At 34.5% G+C, this 19,593-nt stretch overlaps 1 protein-coding gene across 1 annotated transcript in view; it reads right to left on the reverse strand.

Moving 5' to 3' along the window:
* The window catches only part of LOC121728598 (serine/threonine-protein phosphatase rdgC), a 129,433-nt gene that overhangs the window by 28,420 nt on the left and 81,420 nt on the right, over positions 1-19,593 (reverse strand). The window contains exons 9-10 of the mRNA XM_042116772.1: positions 15,805-15,954; positions 3,718-3,798 (exon numbers count right to left, since the gene is read on the reverse strand). Coding sequence (XP_041972706.1) covers positions 3,718-3,798; positions 15,805-15,954 — 231 coding nt within the window. The remainder of the gene's footprint in view (positions 1-3,717; positions 3,799-15,804; positions 15,955-19,593) is intronic.

Genomic DNA, 19,593 nt, shown 5'->3' on the forward strand with positions numbered 1-19,593 from the left:
GCCGGTAATTTAATTTGTATCCGATCACTGGAACGAGACGGAGAAGCAACTGTGACAGAAGAAGCGGAAATTATATTATTTCTAGTACGTTTAATGCGAGTAAACAATTTCTCAAAGGCTAATGAAGGTGCATAATCAGGAGTTGCATCAGAGTCGTCCTTCAATAATAAACAATTTAACTCATCAATAATGCTCTCGAACTTAGACTTAATTTCGTCTATCGTTTCCGATTCTATTATGAATTGTTCATTAGATCGCGACTCAAACGACGATATATTCGACGATAACTTATACAGCCGATTTACCCTTTCGAAATAAATTTCTTTCTTAGAATTTAAGATAGTAAACTTTTGTTCAAATGACAAATCACTATCGTGCGCCATTTTGTGCACGTATGCACACCGGTGCAACAAGGTACTTTCAAACTTAATAATTCGAGTAATTTACGAAAATAAGTTAATAAGCTCGTTTACCACAGCAAGGCAACTGGCTATCCGGCTCGAAGGACCAATGGACAGGCAAAATGCGTGTAATAGCTAGATTGCCTACGGGATAGTAAAAGTTCTCAAAAAAGAAAACACTCCGAACCCGTATCATGCCCGACTCACCCGTTCCATAGTCAGCAGGGGTGCTCCTCAGGCAATTGCAGTAGCAGCAAGCCCGTTGGATCTTGTAGGGGCAGGATGCTCGTCTTCTCAAGCACGTGGTCCGCTCCGGAGCGTAGCTGAAGTACTCTTGAATTTTGATGCACTTTGGTCGGCCGACCACACAAAAATTTCACAGCGATTATATTGAAAGACGAAAAGGCAAAGAAACTTGAAATTCCAGCTGGATATTTCCAAGGAAAAATTATCAGAACAAAATTTTCTCGTATGTCATCAAGCCCGGTCCGCGGCAAAAAGGGGCCAGCAAACACTTGTCATCTGTCAAGTGTCAAAGATATGTATTCTTCGTCTTCTTCCGACAGTGGTGAATTGCCATATTATGTTAAAGGTTCATCCAACGGTTGATGAACAGAAACTCCCAAACTGAGCTACATCCGAACAGTGGAAATCAAACACAACACAAATCCAGAGTGTAATTTGAGAACTTATTATTTAATTATTAAGGAAATTAAGGAAATATAATATATTAAATTATAACAAAATTAAGTGCACAACCAGTCCTATACTTACGGCACGTTACGGCAAACGGATATACTGTCTCATCCGCTACACGACAATGCGTTATATTGCATCTCGTTCTATTGCTGTTTCGCATTGGTTTCACAGATATTTCGCAGTTCGCAGCGTCGGTGGACTAGAGGTTATATCAAAATAAATTGAAACCTATCCGTTATTCGTTATTCGCTGAGTTTACAAAAAATAGGCGCCATTTAATTTTTACCAAAATATTATGGCGATGGCGATGTTCGATAAGTGAGTGCGCAAATTCCTTTAATAATTGGACTATAAAATCAAACATCGTTTGGGATTTAATTAAGTGGAGGCTCGCAGCTGGCTATAATACATTTTTATCTTTTCCGTTTAAGGCTTTGTCGGAGAAGGGCAATTTCCCCGATTTGATGGATGTGTCCTCTTTGATCGAATGTTCTCATCATTATAATATTACTGTTCAAACTTCGAGGTCGAAGCTTCACTTCAATTGTTGTGGTTTTGGAGAAATGTACTTGGAATATCAAAATAACCTAGGAAAATTGTAAAAAAATAATATCGAAATTCTAATAAAATATTTGTTTATTCATAATACCACCTTATAAAATCGTCTCACAAACTCCTCTTTCAGTTAAAACCTTATTTTCTGTGGTTTAAACCGATTCAGAAAATATAGGTTTTTCCATTAAACATTTTCATTCGATTGCTGAAATTAATTTCACACGTCAATGGAAAAATCACCTCGATATTTTTTGTTGGCAGTAATCTTCCGCCGTATTGTAATGTGGAACAAATGGCGGGGGTTCATTATAACCAAATGATTCAACATCGATGCTTCATGCGGGAATATTGAAGCCCTTTGTAAATATTTTCATACAATTCCATTACAAATATTTAGCGTATTATGTATTCACATCTCTATACCACGCTGGTTTCCGTGACGCGGACGGTGACCGGTTTCATTCCTACTAGGCCTACTATACTCGACATAAATGGCGAAAGACTGATCTTTCGGCCATGTCAGTCATGTCGGTCATTGTCCATAGTAGATTACGACAGTAAAAATATTTTTTTACTGTCGTAATCTACTACGGTAACGGTTACCGTCAACGTCACCGAAACTTTTTATATGCCCACAATCAATAATTGATTAATCTTCAGCGAAAGGTAAACTAATTCTTTTCAATTTTCGTTTGTATGTTTTTTCAACGAAAAAACTTAAAAACGATATTTTTTAATCGAATCCACCCTCCGAGCCAATTGCGAAAATCTAACAACGTAGGCATTTACACTTTATATTCTTCTTAATTTACCTGTTCATAACTGAATTCACAATGTTCCTAGCTTAATATCAACAACGTAATAACTTCGCACTAGCACTAATTGCTTTAACCTGACTATTCTATTAAAATAACTTGACTGTAATTGATTTAAGGAACTTGGCAAACTCTATAGTTTCGAGCGACGCGACGCGCAGGCACTTTCATTTCCGAACTGTACTGATTGAATTCAATTTGTTTTTCATATTTTATACAAAAATTTAAACATTTATTGCAGCCAGGAACTAAGTATATAATAATACGAGCTTTTGCCCGCGGCTTCGCTCGCGTTAGTAACTATTATTATATACCAATTTTTTCCCCTATTTGAACCCCTTGGGGTTGGAATTTATCAAAATCCTTTCTTAGCGGATGCCTACGTTATAACATCTACCTGCATGCCAAATTTCAGCCCGATCCGTCCAGTGGTTTGGGTTGTGCGTTGATGGATCACTATGTCAATCAGTCGGTCAGTAACCTTTGAGTTTTATATATATAGATTAGATATTTACACAATAAAGTCGTAAAATAACACATTGTCGCTTGATTTATTAAGTGTCAGCAAATTGTTTGTGGTTTGGAGAATCAGTGTGGCAACAACTTAAGCACCTTTTTATTTCAATATAACACCAATTCAAAAGCTGTAAGTAAAAGTAAAGTAAAAGTAGTGCTTGAAGTGGTAATGACCACAAAACGACAACTATGTCTACGTAGTACGTAGCAACGGAGCTACGACGTGGCTACGGCGTAGCATCTTAACCCAAAGGTACCCATACAATTTTATACATTAAAAAAGTTATGAGCCTTTTCTCTAGACCATAGATATTATAGATAATATTATAGACTAGCTGTTGCCCGCGACTTCGTCCGCGTTAACATAGTATAATAACAAAGATGGATAGTCCGCTAACAAATATGAAAAAAGTAAAATATAACCTCCTCCTTTTTGGAAGTCGGTTAAAAAGTAGCCTAAGTTACACCTTACTACATCAGCTATCTACCAAGAAAAGTCCCGGCAAAATAGCTCCAGCTGTTTCAGAGATTAGCCAAAACAAAAAGACAGACAGACAGACATACAGACAAAAATTTTAAAAAATGTTGTTTTGGTGTATGTATCGTATATAGATTCATATGCATGTAGTAAAAAACGGTTCTTTTAATATTACAAACAGACACTCCAATTTTATTTATATGTATAGATGTATAGATAATAATAATAGATAACAATACAACAATAAACTCACCTGTTTCCATTCCACTTTATCAATTCCTTCGGCACCCGGGGCGGCGCCTTCATTAACAGGTGGCCGCAGGAGGGACGCGTACTGGAATAACAATAATCTCGTTAAGCGTTCCAGCTTATTGTGTACGTAAATATTATCTTGTTAAATATCGACGTACTGTACACAATTTTAAACATCCAAAGGTAGGCAAGTAAATATAGTTGAGTAAAACACAAATGTAAAACTGTGCAATTTTTCTGTCACCAATTAAATCCACTAAGATTTCAATATAAGTCATAAGTCATAGTTATAAATTATTTATATTTATATAAAATATACCATATCGACGGTCCCTACGTATAAAAGGTAATGTCCAAAATAGCAAAAATTTTTTATTGCATCATGCACTTCCATATAATGAGACGCATATTCCTACATTATTATTTTTTTCTATCACAAGTAATTCCAAAGATAAAAAGACGTAAATGACGACAAGTTGGGAGTTTTATTAGATTCTACTGTAGTAGATGCGGACATCTATACTGTCTTGTACCGCGTTGGAAATTACGCACCGTCCCGCGACATGTCGTACATGTCCGTTTCTACCTCTAAGGTAGAGAATTATTTATAGACTTGTTATCATTTACGTTCAGTTATTATGAGATTTTTGTTTTCAGTGGGACTAGTGCCACACATTCATTCAAATTTTAACCAATATGAATATTTAAGTGTTATAAATAATCAGTGACGTGAAATAATAGCTGCAACGGAGGTTGAGGCTTCTTTTCATGATGTACAACCATCAGGGCCATACCGGTATGGATATAGAGCAAAAAAATCACGTTTGTTATTCGAGGCCCCACAATAATCATTAATTTTATTTTGATTTTAATATATTTCTTAAAGCACCAACAAAAAAACGTAATTTGGTGAAAATTTCTACTATTGCGGTTCTTGAGATGAACCTCGGTGATAGACGGACGGACCACATATAGAAAGCGAAGTCTGATATTTTCTATTATTAAGCACGGAAACCTAAAAGCTTAAAAATATTATGTTACTTTATTTAAAAAATAACATAAAATTTCTTAAATATGTTTGCGGCTTTGCAAGAACATTGAGTATGAGTTTCGACTGCATATATTTTTTTTGCGAACAAAAGGCGTTAAATTGTTTATGTATTAAATAAAATGTTATTTATTTTATTTAAAACAGTTAATAAATAATGTAACATTAATTAAAAACTATAAAGAACACTCCTTGCTCGCTCGATAGACAAACTATCGACGGTAAAATAAGCCCTTTCAAATAATCTTCCCCGTTTTTTCCATTTTCTTCTGTTTCCTTGCTCGTATTTATCTTAGCATGATAATTTATAGCCTATAAACTTCCTCGATAAATGAGCTATCTAACACTATAAGAATTTTCAAAATCTACTACTACTAGTAATTCCTGCGATTAGGGCGTTCAGACAAACAAACTCTTCAGCTTAATAATATTAGAATAGATAAAATGTTCTGTTGTCAATTTGGTAGTCGCCAATTGGAATGAAACACTATTTTGTTCCTGTGCGGAACGTGTAAAATGATTATATCGATGCAGCTCTGTATTCAATAGTAATGCTCAAAATTACGACCTTCATAATTATATTCTCAAGAGTTAGTAAAAGCTGAATATAATAATCGACTCAGAATTATATTTTACCGTCCAGACTTGTCCACTGTAGAAGCCTCAAAGAATTTATTCATGTAAGATGCAATAAAAGTCTAAGGTCGTCAATAGTCACCTAGGGAAGGGAAATTGGAAAAGAAATTGGCCTTGCTCAAGACGTATCCGAAAAGACCAAGAAGAAGAAATGATGTTTTTGTTTTACCCTTTAGTGAAAACAGAATTAGTTAATACATTGATACTAAAATTTGTAGCCTTTTGAAATCTATACAGTTTAACTTATCAAATAGTCACATTTCATTAGAATTTTTCATTTTGAACCTATAGTAATTGATGACATGTCCTGTTATTCCTTCATTATAACATAGAAAAAACTTCTTAAATTAGCAGCGTATACAAAGATATGTCTGTATTTTTAGTTTTTCTTACTGAAGAGCCAGAATTTCTATTACTCATACATTATAAACTTGTAAATTATGACAATAAGAATCATTTTATAAAGTGCTGAATGAATTTAGGACCTAATATAATATTTTTATTCTTTCAACGTAAAAACGGACATGTACGACTTAACCGTTTTTACGCTGACAATTCAAGACTGAATTTGTCTTGAATTTTTAGCGTCAAAACGGTCATCTTGTAATTTTGGCGAAAATATTGAAAATATTTAAAATTGTGTTATATCATTAGAAACGGCCTATATTAAGCTTTACAAATCAACCAAAAACATTGTGTTAATGTTTTATGATAATCTACAGTAACAGTTTGAATCTTAAAAACGCTCTCCTGAAAACCACTACTTTTGACATGTCGCTTTATACGTAGGGACCGTCGATATTGTCTACCAGGCACCGGCAATTTCTATTTCCTAAAAAAGTGAAACATCACAGGGACATTATAATTTATAATACGCTCTTTTCGTTTTACTGAACCGTAAAATTTAATAAAATTGCCATTAACATAATGTTGTACCTTTTATCTATACATCTTTACTTTATATTAGTTATATTATAAACATAAAAGGTGGTTTTCAATTAGATTTAAACATTATGGGAGTACCCGAGACCCTTTTGCAGGGCTAGTTAACGTAAATCCGTCTACCGAAACTTGGAGATTAATGTTGTTCATTTTAGTGTCCTCAGTCCTTAATCTTACATCGAGAACATGTTGGACGTCGTGATTAAAAACGATACATCTTGTTTACTTTTCGCTGAAAGTAATTAGAAGGATATACTGCGAGTAAGGGTTATTAAGACACGTGAAGTGGGGAAGAATAATGGCGACTGAGTATTCGGAACGTGCACGTCAGTAGTGACATATTTTAAAAGAAGTTTTAGGGGCATGCTTCGATCACTAATATACAAGATTCACAGTCCGCGGCAAAAAACGACCTCAATAAAAGAGCACCAAACGCAACATTCTGGTGGACTTTCAATTTAGTAGTGCTCGAACGCTCCGCTGGGAAGCATGTCCAAGTGCTCGTTCAACAATTGTAAAAATCATACGTTTAAAACAAAAAAAAGGATGGAATTTCATATTTCCGGTAAGTATTAATTTTATCCTAATATATTTCATACAATTGTATTATAAATATTGGTATTTCGTTAAGAAATCAACTAAAAACAGTTTTAAAATTAAGTTGTAATTAAATCAACACGAGGTATAAACCATCTCAATTGCGAATACTCATACCAAAGGTACTTATCGTAGTTTATCATGCCCACTTGAAATGTTCGGGTTATACACTGTGTTTCTGTTCCATTTGGTGGAGTCGCTATTAATTATTATTTATTTTATTGAGGAATATATTTTTTTTTAGGTTTCCTCGAGATCCAGTTAGATGTGGAGATTGTATATCAGTTATAGCACGGCAAAGATGCGAACAATTTTTCAAGCCGACTTTAGCGAGCGTTGTATGTTCTAAGCATTTATATTCAATGTATACACGTATATTTTAGTTAACTATAAAATTAAACATATTAGAACAACATAATATTACAAGTAAAAATAATTACTCCACACTTTATACATTAAACTTTGGAAAAATTAAAAAATGGACTATTAAAATTATTACAATCAACAAAAAATGTTGAACAGTTCAACTCCACTCATACTTTACTTCACCCTGTTCCAGCGGCGAAGTGCGGCCGTAAAATTATTGAAGTGCTTTTTTGGAATTGTAATAATTTAAACTTTAAGACATATGGACGATGGTTGAATTTAGTTTGAAGCGTGCGTCGTTCGTAAAAATTTATTGCTTTGTAAACACACATTGTACATTGTTTTAAAAAAAGATCTTTAATAACTATCATTAAGGTTGATTTTAGATAAATGTATACTTTTTTAAACACTTTTACCTGGCGACAGATTTTCGAGAGGTTTTATATGGGACTGTGTATATTAGTGATCGAAGGGGGCAAAAAATAAACAACAAGAGTTTGTTTATTTTGTAAATATTAAAGCAAATAAAATATATATAGAACAATAATTAAGGATACTTGGGTTTTATTTAGTTAAAAACTACTTGTGGAAAATGAATATAATTATAAAAACTGGTTTTGAGTGTGTAAAACACCCAATAAGTTTCAAGGCCCAATCTGTGCTAAAAGGAAATAAATTGGTGTTAGCAGGACATGTAAGGGATGTAAAAGAGCTAAAAACTAATGGCAATGTTATTTAATAAAAGCCAATATAATTCGCCGAACATCGGTGACTTTAGCACCCTATGAAACAAGTTCAAACGTAAGTACTCAACTAACCAAAAACGTAACTAAACATTTGGATAAAGCAAGTCTAAACATTTTTATTCATTCTTACAGATAGATAATAATGATCGGCCATCGGGTTGTTGCTGGAGTAAAATGCAGCTACGTTTATAACCAGCTCCTGCTTTAATCAGTAACAAAAATACGAGCAATACTTTATACTTACTTGAAAAAAATAAATGTAATATTTTTAAAAATCTTGTTTTTATTTATTTTTTACAACATTAATACTCTTCAAGAAAATCGGAGTCCATAAATTTACTAAAACACTGCAAACATTCTTCATATTTCTGAGTTAGGTACACTTTCAATCAATGAGTTTATAAAATAGTAACATAGAATATCATTGCTTTCACTATGGATTCTTACTCGAGCAATATCATAAGTCCTTTCGATTTCCTCTTGAGAGTACTCGTTTTATTTTGCTCAAAATGGAGGCATAATAATTTTAACTTTTTTACTCCTTTCATCTAAAACTTGCTAACTTGAAAAACCTTTTTCATTGAATACTCCATCTCCAGCTTCTAAAAGATCAGTTAAACCAGAAGTAGTATCTGGTTTATCGTCATTTGTGAGTCACTATTTCTTCTACCTGATAGGCACTTTGGATTTAAATGAAATTTTTTATTAAACTATCACTGCAAGTTTTGTCCAGAGAGAGACCATGGTGATCCATCATTCATTAACACTAAAATAATATAACTATATAGGTACTCAATTAATATCTTTATAAAATGAAACTCAAATAAAATTGACTTGACTGATAACGCAATTTTAGGTTATATCGAATCACATACTTTTTTATTTTTACAGCAGCTATCCATTTATATCTGCTCTAATTTCCTAGTGGATTTAGGAAAAACATTAAATTTGTATACTAACTACCTATTTCTGCTGTTATTTTTGCAGTCTAAGATACAAAAATAAATAAGACCAATTTCTAAAAATTTCAAAACAAGATTGACAAGTTTGATTGACTATTAGCCCTTTTGGTTGTATATTTTTGCCGCGGCAAGCGTGGCAATCGCTTTCTTTACCCCCTCCACCCACTTCGCACGCTCCGAATAGCTGCCGTGTGCTGTCGTGTTAGTTGAGTCCGTATACGAAATTTTGCCGAAATTTTGAAATAAACGACAGAAATAATCTATATAGATAAAATTCTATCCAATTCGAGAAAAAAGAAAAAAAAAACAAATTGTGCCAAAAAACACGATTCAAAACAACCTAAATCTCACATTATATTACTCGCCGCAAGGCTAATGTGAGATTTAGGTTGTTTTGAATCGTGTTTTTTGGCACAATTTGCTTTTCTTTTTTTCTTTTTTCTCGAATTGGATAGAATTTTATCTAAGTATAGATTATTTCTGTCGTTTTCTTTTTATAAATTACAGCTCCAAGTTGCTGAAATTAATAGCAATTCTTTGCCCATTTTCTCTAAAATTTTGCCGAGTTACATATTTTTTTACTCAACTATTTCATATTAAAGTGGTAAAAAGTAATTCCAACATTGTATAGACGACTTTCTCAACAGTACATTGTATTTTTTTCATACCGTTAAGACGTCAATACAATCCATAAACAGGTGATATTCTAAACCTTTTACAGCAAAAATCACGAAACTGTCGCGGGTTTGAGTTGGATTATTTAAACATATACTAAAAAAACAAAAATCTAGCTCCAACATTAGATTATACTTGAAATGATCTTACATGTTGTGTATTAAAACTTATAGAAATACTGTATTTTAACTGTTAAATCACGTCTGTTAATCAGAAAATCGGCAAAATTTCGTATACGGACTCTTAAGGCCCTAATCCCTCTCTTGTTTCATATTCGAAAGAGAAGGCAAACTCTAAAAGAAAAACCGAAACAACGTTTAATACTATCCATACTTCCATACTATTATTATAAATGCCAAAGATGTCTGTCTGTCTGTTACCTCTTCACGCCTAAGCCGCTGAACCGATTTTGCTGAATACCTTGGGTCCCGGGAAAGGATAGAATACTTTTTATCCCGGAAATATCAACGATTCCCACGCGATAATCGAATTTTGGTGCAACTGAGTTGCATCAATTAGTAATCAATAGGGTAACAATTATTTTGAGCCAATATTTAAAGCTTTTGGAGCAACTGAGTTGCGTCAACTAGTAATAAATAGGGTAACAATTATTTTGAGCCAATATTTAATGCTTTTGGAGCAACTGAGTTGCGTCAACTAGTAATAAATAGGGTAACAATTATTTTGAGCCAATATTTAAAGGTTTTGGCGCAACTAAGTTGCGTCAACTAGTAATAAATAGGGTAACAATTATTTTGAGCCAATATTTAAAGCTTTTGGAGCAACTGAGTTGCGTCAACTAGTAATAAATAGGGTAACAATTATTTTGAGCCAATATTTAAAGGTTTTGGCGCAACTAAGTTGCGTCAACTAGTAATAAATAGGGTAACAATTATTTTGAGCCAATATTTAAAGCTTTTGGAGCAACTGAGTTGCGTCAACTAGTAATAAATAGGGTAACAATTATTTTGAGCCAATATTTAAAGGTTTTGGCGCAACTAAGTTGCGTCAACTAGTAATAAATAGGGTAACAATTATTTTGAGCCAATATTTAAAGGTTTTGGCGCAATTGAGTTGCGTAAACTAGTAATAAATAGGGTAACAATTTTGAGCCAATATTTAAAGGTTTCGGCGCAACTGAGTTGCGTCAACTAGTAATAAATAGGGTAACAATTATTTTGAGCCAATATTTAAAGGTTTTGGCGCAACTGAGTTGCGTCAACTAGTAATAAATAGGGTAACAATTTTGAGCCAATATTTAAAGGTTTTGGCGCAACTGATACTGATAAAATTCATACTGTGTTATGTTATAGGTCAAACAAGGCCTGATACTGTCGCAATTTATGGATTGGCGCCAAAGTAAAGCCATTTATTACAATCTACATCAATGACCTATTTTAATTAAGTGGCCACGGATGCTAAAAGTGTTTTCTCTTCTAGCCACTGCAGTTGATAAACAGAGACATCCTTATTAATATTATAAATTCGAACGTGTGTATGTCTGCCTGTCAATTTGTATTCAAGCTCAAACCACTAAACAGATTTTGCTGGGTAAGGTATACTAAATTTATTTGAGTCCCGGGACATAAAATTCTCTTTAACCCGAAAAAAACATACGGTTCCCGGACGATAAACGAATTGCGTTATGTAGAATTTTACTATTTACTTCAGCTAAGCAATATCTTTTCAACTCACTGTGGATTATAATTATTACATTAGATTTCCAGCCTCCACATTGTCTTTCATATAGATGACAAGTTAGCATGTGGATTATGTTCTATCTGCATAGAATTTAATAAGCGAATTGTCGAGGCGAATTGCACTAGCTTTACTGCCAGCTATCCTACAGTGATAAAATTGTTATACTACTTGAGAATAAAGTAGTTTTACCTTTAATGAGAGGTTAAAACTTAGGGTGCGATACACTAGCCGAATGATAGAGTCCATTTTAATTGTCCATTTTAAATGTCAACAGCAAAACGACAGTATGCTCTTATAATTGTTATAAAATACTAATGAATATAGGTAAAACTACCTCACCGAACTTTGCAGTAATCCTCATGATGCCTTGGATTTTTGTGTTATGATAAATAAATACTATGAATGCCAATAATAGGGTTTCCTGTAGTATGAATTCTTAAATGGCAATCGGGTGTTTTATTTTAACTGCACGTTCAGACGTGTGCGCTTTCCGCTGTAGCGTTTGGGAAAACACCTGAATCCGCGCGCGCAAAATACGCCGTACGCGCAAAAACGCCTGAACGCGCCCTTATGAGTAATTACTATTAAACCTTCGAACACGGATTCTTGGCAATCTATTGTTGTCGCGATCACCGGTGCTCTTATGGGGCTTGATAGGTTAATAGATAGAATATGTTCTTAATCGAATTATTAGAGAAATAGGACTTCTGTGGCATGGTGGCAATGTGTACGCAGTGACGGATTAGCCCTTAATCAAATTAAGCAATTGCCTAGGCCCCTAGGGCATCACGTCTGAGGGGGCACCCCAAGAGTAAAGGTTCAAAGACCGATTCTAGTTGAGATACGGATAGGGGGCCCACAGGCATGGATTGCTTAGGGCATCAAGTAGTCTTAATCAGTCACTGTGTGTACGCCGCATAAACCTCGGCTGACGCTTTAACATGCACCTGCCTCTTAACTTTATCTATTAAACTTTCCTCAAGCCTTTACTTCGTCTAATGTTTTTATGTCCTTTGACGCTTAATATTTTATCTAAGAGATTAAGGTCGTAAAATACTTGTGAAGAATTAGTTTTTTTTGTAGATAGGAATAATATAATTAAAAATACTATGAGTATTTAATATTTTTTACCTCTACTATTGCCAAATAAAATATGAAATGTCTCTTTTTTATGAAATAAGGGAGCAAATGAGCAAACGGGTCACCTGATGGAAAGCAACTTCAGTCGCCCATGGACACTCGCAGCATCAGAAGAGCTGCAGGTGCGTTGCCGGCCTTTTAAGAGGGAATAGGGTAATAGGCGAAGGTAGGGAAGGGAATAGGGGAGGGTAGGGAAGGAATTAATAGGGGAGGGATGAGTATTGGGCCTCTGGTAAACTCACTTACTCGGCGAAACACAGCGCAAGCGCTATTTCACGCTGGTTTTTCTGTGAGCCTGTGGTATTTCTCCGGTCGAGCCGGCCCATTCGTGCCGAAGCATGGCTCTCCCACGTAAAACGCAATAGTAATAATTATTTTCTTGTAGCGCTAATAACTCTGTAGTACTTTAATTAAAACTTAAGCACAACGAAGGCGTAAAATAAAAAATAAACCAGTGATTAATTGTTGCTTAATAAAACTTATTTAATATAATGGGGTTTCAAGAATTTATGAATGTGGGTGGTACAAACGGCCCGAGCCGAGATTAACAGCAGTAAAAATGTCTCTCCCGGGCTTAACAATAAATATAAAATGTTCGTATTTTGTGCTAGGAAATTGAAAATTTTGCTTATCTTTTTATACATTGGGAAGAATATCTGTGATAATGATAAATTATAAATAAAAAACTTTTTGAAAAAAAGCTTTTATTTAAATAGTTATTATTTTATTTACAAATCGCGCGACAAGCTTTTATTATCATGCAAATTGTATAATATATTGAGGATTATAACTTACTAGTTAAAATTTTTAAGGAGTTTATTTTCTTCTTTTTAGACTATTTAAATAAAAGCTTTTTTCAGAAAGTTTTTTGTTTATAATTTATTTTTTGTTTTTTAGTTATATCTGGCTAGATTTCTGCATGACTATAAAGTTAAATTTCATTTAACAAAAGTGACCGAATTCAACCGGGCATTTTACGAAAACCGGCTGTCAGTCACGTCATTTCACGTGACGTCACGTAACGTCACGTGAAGTAACGACACGACACGACACGACACGTAACGTCACTTCACGTCACGTCACGTCACGTCACGTCGGGTCACGTCACGACAAGACACGACATGACACGCACGACACGACACGACATGACTTGACTATTATTTTTCAATTTACTTTCAATGAGCCCTTTTATTTGATACCCATATTGCAGAAGTGCTTTAAAATAACTATTCCCCTATCTTGGCTAAGCTGCCATATTGGATATAGAATGGCATAACATTCGTTTCCGAGTTACTCTCAGTAAGCCCTTTCATTTAATACCCATATTGCAGAAGTGCATTAAAAATAACTATTCCCGTATCTTGGATGAGCCGCCATATTTGATGTAGAATGACGTTACATTCGTTTTCGAGTTACTTTCAATGATCCCTTTCATTTGATACCCATATTGCAGGACTGTATAGAAAATAATTATTTTGCCATCTTGGATGGCAGGCCATATTGGATTTAGAGTGATTTCACATACCATATCGTGCATGGTCATCCAAACTAAACGCGTATGCAAAATTTCAGCTCAATCGGTTAAATATAATTATCTACTTCAAAATTGAGTTCCAAAATTTCACCGTAACATGTACATACTTACATACATATAGAGCAAGTTAAATAAAAGCTTTTAAAAATAAATAATCACACACACACACACAAACACGCACGTACGCACGCACACACACTCACACGTGTCTATAAGCGTGTAAGTGGTTCCGTGCTTCTACCGCGGCACTCGACACCTTAAAATTGAGTTCCAAAATTCCACCGTAACATACATTAGGTATGTAACTAACATACAATATGTATGTTAGTTACATACCTAATGTATGTTACGGTGGAATTTATATTACAGAGCAAGTTAAATAAAAGCTTTTAAAAAGAAGAACGAATAAGATTTAGGGCCTGTTTCACCACTTCCTGATAAATGAAAAATAGGCTATCCACCAATTAACTTGACAGATCAAGTATGGAGAATCTGCCAAAAAAGTTGTGAATAGCATATTCGACACTTTATCAGAAAATGGTAAAACAGGCCCTTAATTTCCTACATAAACTAAAAGCCCTGCTACAGTTATTTTGGGGAAATGTTTTCATTAAAGCACTACTTGTGCTTTTGTTCAAAATGCTTACAAACAAGTGTAGCTTACAAAGCTCGTGGAAAACCGCTTTGTTGAAAACATGCACCACATATTACCGCTTTCTTTTGGAAGTTCAGCTGTTTTTCGACGATTCAGCATTTCCTTTCTTTGTGCTTAACATGCTAATCAGACGTTTGAAAAGCACGGAAATTTAATAAATATTAAAATGTGGTTTTGCAATGCAAATGCAATTTAAAAAAGACATAATATAAAGATTTTCAAGCAAATCATTTGTACTACTGTGTAGTATGACTTGAGTTATACATTTTTGAAAATTATTATTTCCAAGGACAAAATTACTAAATCTGGCTACATACTATTCACATGTCGTACCTTTATTAACATTTTCACTATTAGACTTCACGTAAAAAAAATAAATGTCGCAGTCATCTGGTTAAATCTGCTATTTGATTGAATGACTATCGAATAAATTGATGGAAATCATTACATTTATAATCAAAGCCATGACTAGTTGGTCTTTAGTTTTGACATTTTAATGTACAACCTCACAATCAATGACTTGAAGAGTTGGCCTTTAATCATTATATTAAATGGTTTAATTCAATGAATTCGCTTATCATTTAATCAAATATCAGATGCAACCAGATGACTGGGACACAAATACAAGCCTTTACAATCAACGCCTTGAATAGTTGGCCTTTAATCATTCAATTAAATGGTTTTATAATCCCATGAATTCGCTAGTCAATTAATCAAATAGCAGATTTAACCAGACAACTGCGACACAAATACAAGCCACTGCTTATAGTAACTATTTAGTAATAATATGTGCTATTACAATCAACGACTTGAAAAGTTGGCCTTATTGATTCAATCAACGACTTAAAGAGTTGGCCTTTAATCATTCAATTAAGTAAATGGTTTAATTAAATGAATTCGCTTGTCATTCAATCAAATATCAGATTCAACCAGATGACAGCGACACAAATACAAGCCTTTACAATCAACGACTTGAAGAGTTGGCCTTCAATTATTCAATTAATTGGTTTTCATTCAATGAATACGCTAGTCATTCAATGAAATACCAGATTTAACCAGACAACAAATACAAGCTGTTACAAATACCTTGTCTCTCTCCAAACTCCGCACCATGTCGAGGTCAGTAGTGTCGGAGATGCCGCCATGGACGACAAACACCCTGTTGTTGATGATGGTGCCCAACGGCAGCCAGCGGTACACGTTCTCTATCAGCTTCAGTAGCCGCTCGGCATTGTGCTGTATCAAATAAAAAGATTTGTTACATTTCACATTTCAAAACCTTTCCTAGTAAAAAATCCACATTGTTTCATTCGCTAGAACAAAAACAGAACAGAAGTAGACGGAAGAGGACAAAATACTATGACTGTATTTACAGTATGGATAATATTATGTTTATTCTTTTTATATTTTTCTTACTCGGCAACTTTTCAAGGGCCGTAATAGGTCTTTCCCTTGACTACGGCCGCTAGAAAGAAGCCGTAACGTCGTGAGTAGGAAAATTTCATCGCGTTAAAATCTGTAAATGCCTAAAACAATACTTTATAGATTACAACTTACAAGCATACCTACATATTCAAGAGTAATATTAAGTCAACCATGGTACTTTAAGATGTCTTTACCGACAGCGGTAATAAAATGGGACGATTATACAGATTAATTAAAAGCAGCTAATTTATTTTATGGAAGGCGTCGTATATGGCGGAGCCATTATCGAGGATTGTTGCCAATGTGATAAAGTCGTATGTCATAATGTCTATGTCGCAGTCATCTATTTCAATTTGCTATTTGATTGATGACTAGCGCTTTCATTGAATAACTAAAGGACAACTCGTTAAATCGTTGACTGTAACGTGTAACCTTTAACGTCTTGACTGAACGTCACTATTTAGTGAAGTCATTGAATGGGATGTAGCCGGCTTTGTGATTTTTGATGAGTCCGCCGGCGTAATTTAAATAGATAAATCCACACTGTCATAATATTGTTTATTATAAATAAGACACTTTAAAGTTTTTAATGAAAAAATATATCAACATAGCTGATAGTCTCAGCTGTCCGAGCTGTTTGACGCCATATTTGTTTCGGTGACTACTAGCGCCGCAGTGGGAAAAAATGAAACACATTTAATGACTGAATTATTTTATGTCCACTCTTTTCATAGGGCTATGTTACAATCAGCTAACTAGCGGTTGGATGTTAAATGACGTTTGTACAATTAAGGTTTGGCCTAGTTATTAAATTAAATGGTTTCATTCAATGAACGCGCTTGTCATTCAATCAAATAGCAGATTGAACTAGATGACAGAGATATCTATACCGTATAGAAACCTATTTATTAAAGTACTAGCTGTTGCCCGCGACTTCGTCCGCGTGGACTTCAGTTTATAGCGAGCGATGTCAACAAAATTGGTGTCAAAAGCTTTTATAAAAATAAGTATTTCATTTTTTTATATTAAACTTTATACTTTATGCCAAATTTTAAAGCTTATTTAGCCCTCCAATTACACAACTTTACCCATAAACTATTTATCATTGATAGATTTAAGGTTACGTCACTGCACAGATAAAGTACTGCGTTATTTAATACCGTAGAATAGATATAACAATCGAAAAAAATCGAAACTTAAAAAGATGATACCACGTCTTATAGAAAGACTTTTGAGCAAGCGTCAGCGCGATGTAGAAGACGCACGGCGCCATCTATTATGAATTGTTGGAACTAACTTAATTTGAACAAATTTACGCATTTTCACCCCCTTACAACCCTTTTTTCCAGTAAAAAAGTAGCCTATGTCCTTTCTCAGGCTTTAGACTATCTGTATACAAAATTTCATTACAATCGGTTCGGAAGTTTTGGCGTTTGGCGTGAAAGCGAGACTGACAGACAGACAGACAGACAGAGATACTTTTGGCGTTTGGCGTGAAGGCGAGACTGACAGACAGACAGACAGACAGACAGACAGAGATACTTTCGCATTTATAATATTAGTATAGATTATGTGCACACTGCATAGCTGTTTTTGGGTATTTTGATTAATTAAGGGCCGCGCTACACCGGAAGCAATTACCAGGGTATTAAAAAGTTTTTAAATTTGACACAAATTTTATTGACACCGCGCGCTATAAACTAAAGTCCACGCGGACGAAGTCGCGGGCAACAGCTAGTATTATACATAAAATATGTTTAAGATTTTTGAAATTTTATTTTAATACACATCCAAGACCCAGGAACATTGAAAACTTTTTGTTCCGCCTGCGGGACTCGAACCCAGGACCCCCGGGATGAGCGCTGGCCACGCGCAATGCGAATTCATTTTCATCGATATTTTCATGGAAATAAGATATTTTCCCACATCAAAATGTAGCCTATGTCCTTTCTCAGACTCTAGAATAACTGTATACAAAATTTCATTGCAATCGGTTCAGTAGTTTTGGCGTGAAAGCAAGACAGACAGACAGACAGACAGACAGACAGACAGAGATACTTTCGCATTTATAATATTAGTATGGATAGTATGGATTAGAAATGCAGTAGGAGTTCTACATAAGATAAGATAGATTGATTATTATTATACCAAGTGATAATATTATTAAACATAATATTCTAACGTATTAAAAACTATAAACAAAAACATACTAACTAATAAGTATGATTAGTTCTATGTTACAATAAAGTAAAAAATAAAACGCCATCTGTTGAATCGTATTAGAACTAAAATGTTCATCCATCGATATATTTCTGGATTTTTTATAATATTATACATAAAATATGTTTAAGATTTTTGAAATTTTATTTTAATACACATCCAAGACCCAGGAACATTGAAAACTTTTTGTTCCGCCTGCGGGACTCGAACCCAGGACCCCCGGGATGAGCGCTGGCCACGCGCAATGCGAATTCATTTTCATCGAAATTTTCATGGAAATAAGATATTTTCCCACATCAAAATGTAGCCTATGTCCTTTCTCAGACTCTAGAATAACTGTATACAAAATTTCATCGCAATCGGTTCAGTAGTTTTGGCGTGAAAGCAAGACAGACAGACAGACAGACAGACAGAGATACTTTCGCATTTATAATATTAGTATGGATAAGCAAGAAGGAATATTTTGGTAGATTTTTCACACAATTATTAACACTTAATACGGTTCCCTTTTTTCTCTCATTAAATATAGCCTATATTCAGCAGAAATAGTGTGGATTAAAAAATATGCATTAATACTTCCATCGTGCATCGGCATCGTGGGTATCGCAGACACAATAGATCTTCAATTGTTATGCTGGCAGCCGGCTGCCGCTATTGGAGATTTATAGTTAAAGAAATTAATTAATTATAATAGCAATCAAAAATAATAGTCATTCAAAACTTTTTTTAAAAAGTTCTAAAAATATTACTTTCGTAGTCATAACTTTTAAAGCTTTTTTTAAATTAGGATTATAATAATGAAGCACGATAGTCTATATCAAATCAATAAAGCAGCACCCGGCTGTCGCATAACTATTGAAAATCTATTGTGTCTGCGATTCCCACGATCGAGGTAATATTTACGTGGACTCTCCGGGCGAGTCTGTGGCACTGATAATAATTAAATCTCTACCCTACCGCACGCACACGCGCGCCAGTGATGCCAGATTGGGGGGAATCCCCCCAAATTTGGGGTTTTTTTTAGGTGATGGGGGGAAAATTGGGGGGATTGTTGGAGGAAAAAATCTGGGAACAGACGGCGAAATCTAAGTACTATGGGCCCGTTTTTACCCTTTGGTTACGACTTACGGAACCATAAAAATGATCAAGGAGCTCGCGAAGATGCTGATTCTATAAACATTGGACGCTATTGCAGAAATAGTGTACATTCATCGTATCCATTTGTGAAAT

This window comes from Aricia agestis, chromosome 7, assembly GCF_905147365.1.
Source record: "Aricia agestis chromosome 7, ilAriAges1.1, whole genome shotgun sequence".
Taxonomy (NCBI): Eukaryota; Metazoa; Arthropoda; class Insecta; order Lepidoptera; family Lycaenidae; genus Aricia; species Aricia agestis.